The 17,878-nt window shown below is 39.0% G+C and overlaps 1 protein-coding gene across 5 annotated transcripts in view; it reads left to right on the top strand.

Annotated features, from left to right (window-relative positions):
• Positions 1-17,878, top strand: part of zgc:110158 (uncharacterized protein LOC553590 homolog) — a 73,415-nt gene that overhangs the window by 13,359 nt on the left and 42,178 nt on the right. For all 5 annotated transcript variants that reach the window (XM_037695092.1, XM_037695089.1, XM_037695088.1 and 2 more), the window contains exons 2-3: positions 9,205-9,277; positions 12,861-12,922. In XM_037695092.1, the coding sequence (XP_037551020.1) occupies positions 9,205-9,277; positions 12,861-12,922 (135 nt within the window). The remainder of the gene's footprint in view (positions 1-9,204; positions 9,278-12,860; positions 12,923-17,878) is intronic.

The following is a 17,878-nucleotide window of genomic DNA, read 5'->3' as shown; positions in this document are numbered from 1 at the left end:
CTCACTCACTCACTCACTCACTCACTCACTCACTCACTCACTCACTCCAATCTTAAAAGACGTTACTCTGATGGCAGAAGTCCTGTTACTGTCAGGTTTGGGACACATTAGCTGCTTTTCCGTTGATAAGTGCGACTCCACTCGGTTCTTATCGTTTCTTCTCAGGTGTAGGAGAGTTGCCACTGTGACTTGTTTCTCCGCTCTGTGGGTGAGATCGTCAATGTGAAGTGGGTGGTTTCTTGTAGCATCATCCAGCTTCACTGAATCCTCTGATTCGCCAATAAAAACCAAAAGGTCTGGACCTTGTCATTAGTCCACCACGGCACTGTTTTTGGAGCTTCCATACTGATCTAGAAACTAGAATTCTAGCTGGCTCTGAGATGTAAAATCAATTTTAAGCTTGAGATTTTGAAAAATCCATAAGACTTTCTCTGTATACCTGTAGTCATGAAAAATGGAGAATAAAATCTGTACAATTTACAGAAAATCCATAAGACTTGACATGTATGTGCTGGGTGTGTCATCCAGTGATGTACAGTAGCTCCACTGGCCAATCAAAGTCTGCTGTTTGCTTACATCAAAATCAGCACCTCGGAGCAGTTTGCTTGTAACCACCAACAAGATGGTTCCATAAACTGGTCTGAGTTGGGGTGGGTACAAGCAGTGGGCAGGCCCTTAACTGGTGCGGTGTGGTTAAGAGCAGAACCAATGAGTATAGAGACAGTGGCAACGTGCCAGTTCTTGGCAGTAAGTGCATTACATCCAGGGGTGGAAGTTAAAAATTTTATTCACCAGCCACTGTGGCTGGTGGAGTTTTTTTTTTTTTTTTTTTACCAGTCATTCAAACATTTTACCAGCCACTATTTTTCTTTTTTTGTGTGTAATGCTTTCCTTTGGTTACAAACCCCACCAGTACAATCAAATTATGTAAATCATATGATTCATTCTTAACTCTGTCAGAAAAAAACATTTACAGTAAAGAAGTTTACATATGTACTTAGACTGAACAAAGCACATCATGAACATCTTAACAGTTGTGTAGTGCAATATGTTATTTTTAAGTAATTACTAACAAACCTTAACAGGCGACACAACCCTGACCTTCACCAAGTCCTTTCACTGCTTTGTGACTTCTATATCCCAATTCATCATCTGATTCAGATTCTGACAGTGTTTTTACTTCCTGTCCCTTCCTGATGTGCATGAAATCAGGCCTTCTTGGCGCCACAGCTGGATGGCAGGTGTGGGGTCAAAAACCCTCAAGTGAGGGGGTTGACAGCTAGACCATCATGAGGTCCGAGAGAGCAGCTACTGAAAGTCTAGACCTCCAGTCGCTTTTAACAAGCTTCATCACATTAAATCCTCTCTCGCAGTTGGTGGTGGAGGCTGGGATGGAGAGGATGAGGTCCACCAAGCTGAGCACATCAGGGCACTGATGCTGCAGCATTCAGTTTCACTCGGGCCAAGTTGTAGAATGGAGGTGTCACCCTTTTGGTACAATCGTCCACTGGTCTGGGATGAGATCAGTTGTCACTCCTTCTCATTCCACTGGTGCTGGTCCATGCAGTCTGCCAGTTTGGGCCCAGGCCTGTGGTGGATCAGTACACTTAATTTATAATGGAAAATCCTAATTTTCATAATAGAAAATAATAAATAAAATATTAAATAATAATATTAAATAATAAATAAATATAGAATAATTTAAAATAGAAAACTGTCTGGACTTCTCACCTTGTTTTGTATTTTGCCAGCACTGACTGGGTAGAGGTGAGACATCCATGCACTTCATCCAGATGTTGCCTGTCTGTATTCCCTTCTTTTCATCTAATCTACAACGAAGGAGAAAAATATTATATAGCATCATCTGAATTTCCACATAAACTATGATAACTTTAATTGCAACACCAAAGTTACTGTACTCTTGGTTTACATACACTGTCTATAAAGCGTTGCTACTTGCCAGTACTACACAACACGATGTGCTACTATAAGATTAAGGTAGCTAACATTATGATACATGCTTATTAGTAAACGGATCACTTACTTGCAGAGTCATTCATAATTGCTGAAGGGTTTTCCTTTTTTACCGATGGTGTGGGCACTTCTAAACGGTACGTTCCACTTTTCATGCTGGGCTGTTTTCATCTGCTCTGTTCCCTCATAGAAGCAGTTTTTTTCCAGAGCCACAATTCCTTGAACGATGCAGTTCACCCCCTTGTGGCATTTTTCAGGTCTGTTGTAAATGAGTCCCCGAGGCTCAATGGGATTAACCTGTATAAATAAAAGTTGTATGAACTTAGATGATCTGTGGTCCTTGATGGCCTCTAATTTCAATTTTTTTGTGCCTACAATAAAGCTATTAGCCTTACTGGAGAGCTCGTGCTGCCAACAGCTGGAACAAAACATTGACGAGCTGCTCTCATCAAAAACGAGACTGAACTCGCCATCGTCATTTCTTTTCCATTTTTCGTAAAAAAAAAAAAATCACTGTTTAACTTTCCCTCGACTCCTCTGGAGAAACTGTTTTGTTGTCTGCAACCCACTTAACTCCTGAAATGTACTGCATTGCAAAAGGCTAAAGCTACTGCTCAAACTTCCTCCTTCTAATGGCATTTAGAGCAAACTAGCAGCTACTCTGGCACATTGCTGCCCCCTACAGGTCAGGAGTACAAATTGAGCGTTTTTTTTTTCCTTCGTTCAAATTTACACACCACTTGAAACATTTTCCCACATTTGGCCAGTGGCAGGCGCTAATTTCCTCCCCTGATTACATCACATTGACTGCCTTTGCCTTTTTGTGTTGGCTCTTCCTCCGTGACTGATGCTAACGTCTCCTCCGATGCTTGCCTTGGGTTGGACCTGTTTTCTGGTGCTGGGAAGGTTTGGATCAGTTGAAAGAGTGACCTGAGAGAAAATAAAGACAAGGCAAAAGACGTGAAACGTTTGTGAAACGCACTCAACAGATTCTTGATCACACTGCGCTTTTTAGTAACATTATCTTAATTTCCTTGTAATGTGGATGAAAAGCCTCTTAACATTACATTTCAAAAAGTTTGGCGCAGTGACATTCAGACTAGAATGACGAGGAGAAGCAACTGAACAGAAACTTTAATGTTTTGTGATCTATGCTGATCCTATTATATGTTAAAAACACACAATCTTGCCATCCTAAAATATTTAAAGCATACAAAAACAAACTGTCCTACAAGGCTGAAACATCTGTGATAGTATCTGAGGGCCACAGTGTCATGTAAGAATTATTGTCACCATACTACAGACAACGTTTGCCTATTCATATCTTCCTCAGACTAAATCTGCATACTAACAATGTATTTGCATTCCACGGGTAGTAAGAGCGGGTCAGGTGCAGGTCATGTCTGTTGTACACGCTGCAGCAGTTGTCAGTTCTTTTTCCTCTTCGCTGAAAGTAATCATGAACACAGATGAACCTGGACCCATAAAACCTATACGTACTCCATGTGAGCATTCACTTTAAGCACATTTATCTGATTTTCATGAGATCACAAACACTAGTATAGATTCGGTTTCAGAAATATTGATTTCAAGATTGTACTTGTGATTAGTAGGGACGGGCGTAAACATCGACTTTGCAGTTATTTTGAGCATTTCCATCCTGAGCTCACAGATGTGTCAAATCGTTGTTTTGTTAATGCCTTTCTGTTGACAATGAAAAAGCCCAAAGTCAAATATGAATGAAGTGTAACACCTGGATAATAACCAGAACTCACCGTAGTGATCAGATGAAAGTGATGCAAGTGTTGATACAGATCTGACTCTCTCTGTTGGTAACTTTGCAGCTAAGAGGCTGTTTTTTGCTTAAAAAGTCAAATGTGAACAAAATATGGTGGAGCAGTCTGAACTGTCCCATGACGACATGTTAAACACTTGTTTTTAGCTTTTATTAAAAAAAAAAATACATTCTGTTTATCGATATACAATCAGATGCTTTGATTTAGTTGAACAAATATTCAAATTGTCAATTAGTGTAATGGCAGGTTGCAGCTTTAATTTTAGAATCTTAAGTAATCACAAGTTTGGCATAATGACTCATGTCACAAATTATTTTTCTGGATTATTTTCTGTCTAGGATTTGGCCACTGAGACAAAGATTTGAAGTTTATGTTTTGCTTTTAATAGCAGAATCAATTTAATATTTAAATAACGTAAATAAATGGTTTTATAACTTGGAAAACCACAGCCCATTGCGCCAGGACAGCTGTAGATTCAAATGATCCAAGGGCAGTGTTGTCTGAAATAACGTGCATCATCAGAATTGACGAGCCAAGTATGGTATCAATCAATCAAATCAAAATAAACTATTTTACACGCTGTCAAAGTTGACTGACACTGATGGATTATTCTATGATGCTCAGATGCCACGTGTTTGTCAAATTTGTCAACTGGCAGGGAGACTTAAAACAACTGGGTATGGTTTCCTTTTTCTACTGCCGATTTATTCTGTCTACATATTCAACAGAATGTTTAAAAAAGGAAAATAAAGAAAACTGAAATAATCCCCTGTCAATTATATGTTATCTACTTTTCTCTCTTTATAGCTATCTGTTGTTTCATGCATGAGAGAAAGGTCATAGAACAACATGACTGTGAGTAGGCGGGACCTAAAGCGTCACAGTCCAAGTGCACAGACTCTGGTTCCAAAAATACAACATGGCAGCGCCCTTAAAACGGGATCACGTGGCTTTATTTCTCAACAATGGAAGAAGAGGGGACTCGAGATCTAATATATTTATGTCGTCAATAGTTCATTCTAACAGGAATTGATAGAACAAGCACTAACGATGACTGTTTATGCTTTTGCCTAAAGAAAAACAACAACTTTCACAAGGCTGAGATGGTAAGCTGTACCTAAATAGCCTCTTCCTAGCCAACAATGCTACTCAAAGAGCAGAACATATTTTTTGGTCTCCTCCATCTAGACACATTTATACTGCACTCTACTTCAGCTCTGCAAAGCTAATCTGAATAAATCATTCTCTGAAGTCTAGTCGGTGCTTTAGATTGCATTCATACACCGATGGGACACATCAGACGCAATGATGGGCTTGTTGTCTTGCCAAGGGACACTTAGACGTTTGACTGCATACTGCCAAAAAATAAAACTTCCGGCTCTCACATTGGAGAATGACTGTTCTAACCATTGATCCACGAGATGAAGACTTGTGCTGAATGTAGTGTTCTTACAACAAGTGCTCCCACTGGAAAGCTCTCTGATAGAACAGGGGTTTTGGATACACAGACGTATGCTAGTGCTAAGTTTGTTAGCTGGGGATACTGGGTCAGCGTGGAAAAGTAACATATTCTGGTCGTAAAGTTGTAGCTCACCCTCGACTGTAGTTTCCACTTTGTAATCCTTTTGCTGGAGACAGAATCACTTAATGTTGTTGCCAATAGCACTGTAGCGGTTAGGAAACAACTTGGCGCATTATTGCAACGTCATGGTAGTATTAACAATGTGTTGCTACTAGGTGCCAGTAGGAAAAAAAAATCCTGTTGTATTAATGCTCCAGATTTTTATATTTTACGAACTCTTTGAATTTTTCCAAAGTCATTGCCCTTCAGAAATATTGCTTTAAGGAGCTGGTGCAGACGTTTTGTAGATAATCTGAGTATTTACAGATCTGTCATTGAAGTGTATTTCTTATTTTTCCAGATATTATGAACTTCTTTACAAGGTTTCATCCTAACAAACATAAGTGTGGAAGATCTGTTTAAATACTGTAGATGTTAATCTCAGTGTTCATATGTGACATGATAAAATAAAAACCAGAGAGCTGTCGAAGAAAAGAGCACAACAGCTTGATTATCTCAAAACCATGTTTCATTGATCAGTTCATTGACTAATGATTGGAGCTGTGACACTGAGCTACTGTCCTTCTCATTAGGACCTTATTGGTCTGTCAGAGGAGTGTTTGCTCGGAGCGCACAGGGCACTGTCATATCCATGCGGCGGGTCGATTGATGGTCCATTAACAGCCTATTAAACATGACTAAGTGGAGGAGTTCTGAGTACTGTGTTTGGCCAATGGGGCTTTCCTTCTCAACAGCATGGTTCTTCTGTCTGTCAGTAGACTGGTGACTTTACATTTTTAAGTGTTGTTGGCCTTTATGTAAATAGAATAATTGAGGGCTTTTAAGATATCGTTTAAATTGATGAAAAAAAAAAATCTTAAAAAACTTGATTGTTGCATAAAATTCAGAAAAGGGGTCAAACTGCAAATGTTTTTCAATTTTCAGAACATTAACAAATCAGATGATCATAAACGTGTGCTTTTTTTTTTGGTTTTTGGTGCTTTTCAAATTTTTTATTGTGTTTTAAATTATTTCGAGTTCGTTTTTATAAATTTAGATGAGTAATACTTATCCTGATGCATGCTCAATAATCCAGGTAGATGAATCTAACAAGGTTAAGTCGGGTCCTCTGGACAAATTCTTCATGTTCACCGTTTCCCCAACCATTAATCTAGAGGAAACACTGTTGTTGATACATTTCATCTTTTGGATAAAAGATGAAATGTATCAACAAGAATTTGTCCAGAGGACCTCACCTGCCTTAACCTTGTTGGATAAATAATACTTATTTATTGCAAAGTGTCTGACAAACACTTTGCAATAAATATCAGCACAGAGCAGTGATGAAGATGTATAGACCATCAAAAACCTTGGATTTCAGAAGTTTTTTTTAATGGATCAATTAAACAGAGCTCTTGTTTACCTTCACTTACAGTTTAATTACAAAAGAGTGTAATACTTGGTAAATTATTGTCCATACATTCTTATTATTTACTAATGGAGAGCAACCATGACTGCTGAGCTCCGGTAAAATTCATCTCTGCAGAGACTCTGGCGCAGCGTGCCAGTAATCACAGCAACAAACTATCATACAGTACGCTGAGTGGCTTTATCAGTATTGTGTGACTTCATTTAACAGCAGCTTGAATTTAACGTTTGCATTTATTGGTAAAAGTCCAATAAAATGGTTCTGATGTTTTCAAGTTTTAGAGCGGAGACGTCTTGACAACACAAATACCTAATGTACCTTAGTTTACTACTGTCCAACCAAATGGCTTCCAAGCACAGAAAATGTTTGCCTCGTCATTCAGACGATCATTATTTCTGCTTCTTTCCACTTAAAATTTTATAGCACCCACAATGCATCGTCCAAGTTGCAAAGGTCTCCTAACTTGCTTTCAATAATTAGATGAGGAGTCATTTAACAGGAAGTGTCCCGTCTGGGCTGTATAGTTAAAATTATTTAAATTTTTATTTTTACAATCTATTCAACATTATTAAATTGAATGTGAAAATTATGTTAAAAAATAAAAATAACCTTGATCATTCCCAAGACGTGTAGTTGCTTCTTTAAACACCACTAGTGGAATACAGTGGTCCTTCGCTACTTCGCGGTTCATTTTTCACAGACTCGCTCTTATCGCGGTTTTTCAGAATAAGATTGGACATGACACACAATTGGTTGATTGATGGATGAGCATGATCGACATGGAATTTTTATTTAAAATGTATGTATATATATATGTATATATATATATATATATATTTAGCACCTACTGCACGTTTGTGAAGCCCAGAGCTGCTGGAGAAACTTCCTCCTGCAGCTCCTCCTTCCTTCTCTGTCGATCTCCGTTCTGCAGCAGAAAAGTGGGCGTGGCCAAGAGTTCTGAGTGCAGCTGTGGCAGAGAGCTGAAATCATGACATGCTGTGCTCTTTTAGAGTGTTTAGAAACATTGTTTAGAATATTGCAAGACCATGGGAAGTGTTTAAAATGCCTTTATATATATATATATATATACATATATATACATATATATACATATATATATATGTATATATATATATGTATATATGTATATGTATATATATATATACATATACATATATACATATATACATATACATATATACATATACATATATACATATATACATATATACATATACATATATACATATATATATACATATACATATATACATATACATATATATATATATATATATATATGTTGACTACTTGTACTACTATTCCTACTTTGTGGTTTTTCACTTGTCGCGGGGCTTCAGGGTACAAACTTTAAATGGCCAATTTTCAACAAATTATTGAAATAAATGTTAAGGGTGCACCAATTGCAGTTTTCTGGCCGATCACCAATTTCTAAAAAGTCTGACCTGCCGATTCCGATTTTGATTTATAAGCGACACTGTCAGGTGTTATAAGGTCACAATGCACCTTCAATTTTCCAGTGTCCTTATTTTATTGAAAACATACCCTTGAACAATATCCTAGAAACGATACAAACTTGTTTTAACTGGCCATGAGGTAGTGCTCTGAAATATAAATGAAGTTCAGACAATTGTTGTTAAAACTAAAAAAATCGGTAAAATCGGTTTCTCGTGTAAGTATCGGCCAATTTTCCAAAATTAAGGAAATCAGGGCCGATAAATTGGCCGGCCGATTTATCGGTGCATCACTAATAAATGTTAACTTTTAGAAAACTTTTGTTCAAAAATAATTTAAAGTATTTATAAGACCGTTGTGCTTGTTGTTAGCAACATTTCAAAGACAGCTAGGGTGGCTAAAGACATTTGCACAAAATTATTTTTTTAAATCTTGAATTTATCCCGGGCAGCATGGTGGTGCAACAGGTAGAGCTGCTGCCTCTAAGCGAGCAGGTCCCTGGTTCAAATCCCGGTCCGGGCGTCTTTCTGGGTGGAATTTGCATGTTCTCTCCGTGCATACGTAGGTTTCCTCCCACAGACCAAAAACATGCAGGTTAGGCTGATTGGTAACTTTAAATTGTCCCTAGGTGTGAGTGAGAGAGTGAATGGTTGTTTGTCTCCTTTGTCTCTATGTGTCCCTGTGATGGACTTGCGACCTGTCCAGGGTGTACCCCGCCCCTCGCACAATGATTGCTGGACATGGGCACCGGCGACCCCCCGTGACCCAAAATGGAAGAAGTGGGTAAAAGATGATGGATGGATGTTTTTATCCCACTTACAAAGTTTAAGTTGAAGGCCTGCTACATTTATACATTATCACAATCTCATGCGTACATAAAATCTATTTAAATTTGTGGAAAAATTAAATAGAAGCAGCAGGAAGTCGGATGGCTCTGCTTGTCTAACACAGTTTTTCTTTTTTCCCAGGTTAGCGTTATATGTGTACGAGTACCTGCTACATGTGGGAGCACAGAAGTCCGCACAGACTTTCCTGTCAGAGGTAAGATGCTATTCATAACTCAGAATGGTTTTAAAGAAACGAGTTCAGACCAAATGTTCAGACCTTCAGTTGTGGAGTCGTTCTGTGAAAATCAATTCAATTCAGTTTATTTATATAGCGCCAAGTCACAACAGAAGTTGTCTCAGGGCAACTACCGGTGTTTTACCTCCAACCAGCTCTTGGTGAACTTTACCTGACAAATGGCCCGTAAGTTCTCAATGCACAAGTACTCGTCCCTGATCTTTTATTACCTGTACATGCTTGGTAAAATGTAAGTACACCTAATTTTGAGAGTAAAGCTTTACATATTAGAGTAAAATAAATATAATGTTTTCTACAACCTCTTAAACTTAGCTAAATACAGAACACATCACAATGTGTCATTTCTGTTCTTATTGTTCCATATTTTCCTAACAGAGCGCTTCACTCTCAGACTGCAGGCTTACTTGCGGTTCCGATAGTTTCCAAATGCAGAATGGGAGGAAGATCTTTCAGTTGTCAGGCTCCTCTCTTGTGGAACCAACTTCCAGTTTCTGCCCATGAGGCTGACTCGTTGTCCAGTTTAAAGACTGGGATTAAGACTTTCCTTTTTGATAAATCCTATAGTTAGGGTCGGCATGTTGTGCTGCCTTAAGATTAGAGTACTAGAGAACAAATTGACCTCATTTTCTTAAATGAATTGTTCAAATTAAATAGTTTAATTTGATATATTTATATCTTAACGTGATTCTTGACCTGCCATTGTGTATCTGTTCCTCTCAAACATCCGGTTGAAGCAGATGGCCTCTTGTCCTGAGTCTGGTTCTGCTGAAGGTTTCTTCCTCGTGAGGGAGTTTTTTCTTTCCACTGTCGCCTTCATGCTCAAGATGTGAGTTCTGTTATGGAGTTGAACTCAAAGCAGTCTGCTCCTCAGATAAATAATGTTAAATTATTATTTATATATATGAATGTTTCTGTTCAGTGCCCTGAGACGACTTCTGTTGTGACTTGGCGCTTTATAAATACATTGAATTGAATAAATTACCGTTAGCCTAGCAAAGAATGTGTAAGAAACTGCTTCGGCTGAATCTTGTTTCCTAGTTTTACCTCTTCTCAGCCTCATATGTCCTTATCTTTCAGCCCCCAGTTTGAACTCTCAAAGAAAAATGATTAAATATTTCACTGCAAAAAATAGAATACCCCTTGAAATACTGAAACATCTTCTGCTGTTTCTGATTCCTTTTACATTAAAAAAAAATGCTATATCACTGTGCCCATTTGGGCTATGTACAGTATATCTCGAGATCCAGCTTGCAACAAATTTGGACAAACAATTTTATTTTTATGTTTGTTGAGAGAGCTTGACACTGATACCAAATGTAATACACAAGGAAATGCAAAAGACACAATGAGTTTTGCCCTCTAAAAAAACAACACACATAGAAGAACACTTTAATTTAAGAGGTTTTTACAATCGACATGACATGAACTGTAAGATCACTCCACCCACATGGCGATGTAACCCAGGGTGAGCTAACCTCCAACAAACAAGCAAACAAGATGACTGTAATGGTGGAGGTAGTGAAGCTCACAGCGTTACCTGAGGCATTTAGTGAGGCATTTCTGCCTCATCAGCCAACATTAAGGCAAAGAAGACAGGCAAAAAAATGTTCAAAGCTACTAATAACTTCAAATAGTTACTGCGGTAGATGTTACCATGCCGCAGAGCAACACTGGCAAGAATTTACAGGGAAATTTAGGATGAACAAAGAGTGTAAACTTTACATTACACAACCTGTTAAATGCTTTGTGTAAATTCAGTTTAGTTTGAACTGATCATAACAAAGACTAAACTTGTGCAACCAGAAGTTGCAACATATATCCACATACAAAACACACCAAACAAAGCACAACTGATGTTAAGCATTAACCTTTAATTTAACCATAAAACATACAATGTAATTGTGACAAAAATGGAAGATTTACTTGCGTTTATCTTCGCACCAACGAACATGAGATAGTTCCCGTTTATCACTGTTGCATTCAGCTGATCATGAGGTCGGCCGCCGGCCTTTATCCACTTTTTACATTTTTCCAGACCGTTTTAAGTTTTGTAAATGGAATAAACTGTATTGCACCCACTAAACGCTCAGGGTAACGCACGTCTGAATTGCACATTCCCCACTGAAAACGTTTAAACATTTTTTCAGATTATTTTTAACGAAATCCCGACCGCAAAACATTTGAAATGCAAATCCTGATAATGTTGTTGGAAGAAAATGGGGTTCAGCTCCTGCAGGTAAGGAGCGTTCACTTCAGGACATCTTAGCATGTGATTCTGGACCTGCCATTGTGTATCTGTTCCTCTCAAACCCAGCCAGTCGAAGCAGATGGACGCTTGTCCTGAGCCTGGTTCTGCTAAAGGTTTCTTCCTTGTGAGGGAGTTTTCCTTTCCACTGTCGCCTTCGTGCTCGCTCAAGATGAGAGTCTGCAAAGAAGTTAAACTCAAAGCAGTCTGCTCCTCAGATAAATAGTGTTAACTTATTTTTACGTGTATGAATGTTTCTGTTCAGTGCTCCGAGACGACTTCTGTTGTGACTTGGTGCTTTATGAATAAACTGAATTGAACTGAATTGCTACTTTGAGTACTTTCCCTTTTTCTTTGAAATTTTTGACTGGAAAATCTGTTTGAAGTGTCAAAATGACCTTACCCTGTTCACCTACCTTTACATCTTTAAAGGGATCAGGAAATCTCACCTCTCCTTTGTAAATGTGCTAAATGTAGGGGCAGTGCTTTGAAGTAAAACGATGGGTTAAACAGCATTCATCCAAAGTGCATCCTTACTACTTTCCTTCAAATAAAGAGGTTAAGTACAAGCTAGATCCTGCAAATCAAATTCATTGATTTAACAGATCATGCATAAGGGTTGGAGCTTCCTTTTAAAGCTGTGTAAAAAGTATTCTCCATAATGCGTAGTATATATATTGTACACTAATTATGACTAAATTATTATGACTGGTTTGGAAGAGTTACCAAGAGAAACCTTTTGTTTCTAAAAAGCACACATCCTTAGGTTTGCAAAGTTTAATAGGAACAAACTCCAAACCCTGTTGACCAGTGCTGCTTGGACATACAAGAACAAAGTGGAGAAGTTTGGTCATGAAATCTGTGCCATAATTGGCAAAAGCCAAATTATCCATGTGGGCATAACCCCCTCAAATCAATTGTTAAGCATGGTGGTGGAGGGCGGATGAGCTAGGCTTGTTGTGAAGTAATTGAGTTGTTGAATTTATCTGTTTACAAAGTATTTTAGAGGTAGATGTGAGGACATTTGTTTGGTAGCTCAATTGTAGCCAACGTGACTAAAATACAAGACAAAGGTCCTGAGCAGAGAAGCAAATGCACAACAGAATGACTGAAGAAAAAAATCAAGGTAGTCAAAATCAGACTCTGCCAGCCCATCTGTACTACCTATCACTGTGATGGTTTTGAGGTTAAAACGAACCAACTCTTCATTGTTTGAGAACATTGTAAACGTTTGATGGCATCTCGGCAAAAAGAGGCACGCAAGCATCGGTGTCAGTGACTTCTCTTCTTTTTTAGATTCGATGGGAGAAGAATATTACGTTAGGGGAACCGCCTGGATTCCTTCATTCTTGGTGGTGGTAAGTATTGCTGTCACTTTCTCCTGAATCAGCAGTTGCTTCCCTTATTTAATATATTTATTTTTAAGTGGGGAGTCGGCGTGTATTTTCTACTGAATAAGCAGATTTTCCTGTATATCTCTTAAGCTTCCCTCTCCTGGAACATAAACATTTTTATAGGGCTGTGCGTCTATCCTGACATGACATTAATTACTGTAATGGGGGGTAAAAAGTGGCATCGTTTGAGCTGTGTTGAGCGTAAAGAGCTCTGATAAAGTTTTAAATAATTCCCCATACAAACATTCAGAACATTAAGTACTTTTGCTGTATAAAATTTACGGATTGTACCTTGATGGTGTGAAGAAAAAGACATGGAAGAGAATCAGTCTTTGAGTGGACCAGACTAGAGGGCTTGACCCCCCATGACCCCTCCTTTTTCTCCCCTCCTCCAGCTTTCCAACCTTCACCGCCATTTTTGAAACAATAGATCCAGATGGTTAGGGAATGGACCCCCTTTTCCCTTCCTCCTCCTCTCCCTCTCCTTACCCTTTGTGTGCCCCCACCTCTGACTTTACCCCCTTTGTTCACATGGGAGAAGGCTTTTTAGCAGATTAACCCATTGCATTCCAGCTTCCTTTGTGTCACCATCCACCTCCCCCCTTGTCAGTTCGCCTGCTTGCAAATTTGACCTGTTGGGTCAACACTTTGGGTTCTGATCAGCAGTTTCTCTGCATTTTGGACTGATCATGTACTACAGCATACAGTGCACTGAAACAGTTCTCAGACACAATATACACAATTTAAGCAATGCACTGTTTTAAGAGAACAGTTTTAGGGGCTGTTTTAGACAAAAAATGACAAGTCACCTTCAAGAGGTTGAACAATTTCCACAAATGGCAATTGTTACATCACAATCTTTTTTTTTTTCATTTAGCCTTTATTTATCCAGGTAGTCTCAATGAGCCACGAGAACTCATTTTCAAGAGAGACCTGTTTAGGGAGCAGATGGGGGTTAAGGGTCTTGCTCATGGGCCCAGAGTGGGGCGAATGAGGGTGGGGGCAGGTGTGGGTGCTGCACCTACCCCACCCACATTTTTGATGTTGTCGGTACCGGGGCGAACCGGCAATCTTCCGATCACAGGCCCACCTTCTCTAACCTCTGCGCCACCATTCCCCCTTAATTGGGACATAACAATTATACGTGGTAAACAAGAAAATAACCTTGTAATTTTCAGCCAAATATATGATCAGTTAACTCCAGTCCAACCCCAGCTAATGGTAAGAATAGTTTTTTTATGACCATATTTAAAACATATGTGTTTTTCTGTTTGACTGAATGAATGAATGGTGTATCCTGGCATTAAACGTAGGCCCTGTTTACACGTCTTTTAAGGGAAACTGTGCTGCTATTTGGCTCTTTGTTGGGCAGCTGGTGTTGAGTGGTTAGAGCAGTCGTCCTCCAATGCAAGAGTTGGGGGTTCGAATCCACCAGCAGTCACATGCCGAAGTGTCCATGGGCAAGACACTGAACCCCTCATTGCCTCCGATATGTCCCTTCAGTGTATGAATGTGATAAATCTCTGATTAGTCTCTTTAGAATGATTTGTTCAAATAGCTTTATATAGATTTAGTAGAGTGCTGTATGAATGGGTTAATGAGGACACAGATTGTAGTGTAAAGCGTTTTGAGTGTCTTCATAAGATAGAAAGTCACTATATAAATACAGTCCATTTACCATTCGTGTACACAACAACACAGATCGTTTTCTCTGAAACAGAAGCTTTTGTTTCCAGGTCTCAGAGTGGAGGTTTTTGAAAATGGCCTGCGTCATTGTGAAAAGGCACATGCACATTACAGATGGCTGCAGTCAAGTTCTTCTGTGCTTGTACAAGTAGATGAACATCAATACCAGTGGCTGATAGCAGAGTAGTGGTTGTGCTACTCACGTTTCTTAATGTGTAGGAGCAACACAACCTCGTCCTCGGTCCAAACACGTTTGTGTATTCACCTTTAAGAATGCAACTGTTTCATACTCTTGAGACTGAAGTGTCTGTGCGCATGCGCTCGCCGTCAAAAATACAAAACGTACAGCGCAAGTTTGTGATCTAGAATGGAAACTACAGTGGATTTAACAACCATGGCATTACTTATGTAAACAAGTAACTTTTCCTCAATCAACTTTGGAAAAATGCTCATTTACCCATGCACACACATTCATACAGCACTCTACTACGACTCTACAAAGGTAATCTGAATAAATCATTCTTTAGACTCTAATCAGTGCTTTGAGTCACATTCTTACATCAATGAGGCACACTTTGGAGGCAACAAGGGGTTCAAGTCTTTCCCAGGGACACTTCGACATGTGACTGTATACTGGTGGAACTGAACCTCCGACTCATTGGAGAACAACTGCTCTAACCACAGGGCCCTATACACTGCACCAAAAACCATTCAATTTGTTACAGCCAATCATAGTTCTGTTAAGACATTTTGCACAATCACTGTACAAATATATCATAAACGGTTCTCCTCTCATGCTTGGAAAATTTCTGCTCTGCAGTGAGAGCTAAAAGACCCAATAAAAACAGTTCAATGAACCTCAATCGACTGCAGTTCCTGCAGTGTGGACAGGTAGGAAAACAGAGGAGGAACTAACTCCAATAGAACGGTGAAATATTTGTGGTCCAGAGCACCTAATGACACACAAAACTTGTAAAATCTGTGTATTTATCATAAACAAAGTTAGTAAATATCACATTTATTTCAGTGTTCCAACCCTTAGTTGTCTGTTTTTTAATGATCAATTAGCTTTGGTTTTGCTGCTTTTATCAGGGGCTCTTGAGATGCTTTTAAGTGCCTGATTGAATTTATTAGACATAATTAGTAAAGACACACCTGTGTAAGGTTTCACAACAGTGTGAAACCTCACAGTGGATAGTAGACCTTTGAGTGTTCCCCTAATCCCTTATTTGAAATTACAAGGGGTTGTGTGTAGGCAATCAATTAATCGCATGATAAATGAAAATTATCGACCTCATTTTCATTTATCGACTTTATCGTTTCTTCATGTCTCTCTACTGTCTTTCTACTGAAGACACTGGATGACAAAAAGCTCAGCTCCGGTGCTCTTCACTGACCCCTCACCTTTCTCTTTTCTTTTTAAAATCTGTTTTAACGATCCAAAATCGTGTTTTTGGATAGTTAAAAGCAGCTGAGAAGCTAAGCTACAAGCTAAGCTAACAGGTCGACCTCGGGAAAATACCTCCGTCTTGTTGAAGCTCCAAAATTCACAGTTGAAACCCATTCAGTTCAATTCAATTCAAAAATACTTTATTAATCCCAGAGGGAAATTAAATGTTGTTGTAGCTCATTTTCATTGTTTCATAAAAGAGTTGTTCTAGATGTTGATGGTTGTGGGTGGGAAGGATCTCTTGTGATGGTCCGTCTTATAGCAGATCTGAAAAAACTGGCCACAGATGTTGATCCGTTTACTTGCACTTGGTTGGCCTCCTGGGCTTCAGGATCACCTGAATGTTGGGCAGAAATCCTCCCAGGGCAATGGCCACTCCTCCCAGCAGCTTGTTGAGCTCCTCATCGCTGCGGACAGCCAACTGTAGGTGCTGATGGACGATCCTGTCCTTCCGCTGTCATGAGCCGTGTTTCCTGCTAGTTCCAGGATCTCAGTGGTCAGGGACTCGAGCACAGCTGGCAGGTAGATGAAAATGCGTCCACAGAACATCCTTTTCAACTCATTTGAAATTTAGGGCTGTAGTTGAGATATTACTTGAGCTTTTGAGATGTTAATCAGCTTCTGTTGGTTGTAGAAACTGCCTTGTTGCCATGGTTACGCATCATAACAAATGTCCAAAACTAAACAAGTTTCAGTAAAAATCCTTCCAGCTGCACAGCATTCGATACCAGAGGAAACAATCATCCAAAAAATGTGATTTACATCCAGAAAAAGAGGAATTAATGTTTCCAAAAGCAAAATCTCAGAATGAAAGTAACAGAGCTGCTCCAACATGCAGCCACCTTGAGCGGCGCAATTGCCTTTGTGTAAAAAGTTTTTCTCTGCAAAAAGAAGCTGAGAACTTGTTTACTGAGTTTTTATTAAAAGCTTTATGTGAAAAATGCTATGCTGAAGAACTCAAACCACACAGAGTGTCCGCCATTTTGAGAACCAAAAAACAGGAACGAGAGACAGCCCATGTCACGTCAAGGGTCCTCCCTCCCGTTTTTCTTAGCGACACGCTATTCGCTCCCTCACTATCCATCCTTCGGTTCAAACTGTCTTATACTGCCATCCAGTGATCGAAAAAAGGTACTACATAGAAACAAACCAACATTTCTTCTTAAATTTGACAATTACTAATTTTTGTCAAATTTCAAACAATATTATCGTTTTTCGCAATAATTTCTGAGACAATTAATCACCCAGCAAAATTTGTTATCGTGACAGGCCTAGTTGTGGGTAAAACATTTCACAAATAAATGAGTCACATTTTCAAGAAGCCAATGAATCTGCTGTCACTGATTCTTTTAACGTAAACACACGTCACTATACCATATATACTGTGTAATTAGTTAACATGACAATGTACCCTTTTTAAGGAACATTGACAGTAATATCAGATGTCATTCAAAGTAGAAATTACAGGATTTGTTGTGAAAAAGGTATATAAAACTGAGAACTGTTTGTGTATGTTTCTTTCTGAGCACATGCCATCATATTTAGATGTTTGAAAGAGGAGTCTTAACACCTTTCCCCTACATCACAAAATGTTTTGGGATGCTCCTTGTCTGCAAAATGTAGAGCCAAGAGAGAAAATGAGATTCACCTCAAGTCATAAGGTTGAGGAAATTGTCCATACACTCATTAGACAGTGTCCATACCATATGAGAGTTCACTCTAGATGACATATACAAACCCAAGTTGTTATCAACGCTCCGTTCAGAAGCCTGCATCACTGATGG

Source organism: Nematolebias whitei, chromosome 21, assembly GCF_014905685.2.
Source record: "Nematolebias whitei isolate Nwh7 chromosome 21, NemWhi1, whole genome shotgun sequence".
In the NCBI taxonomy this organism is placed as follows: domain Eukaryota; kingdom Metazoa; phylum Chordata; class Actinopteri; order Cyprinodontiformes; family Rivulidae; genus Nematolebias; species Nematolebias whitei.
This window is presented reverse-complemented; position numbering and strand designations above follow the sequence as displayed.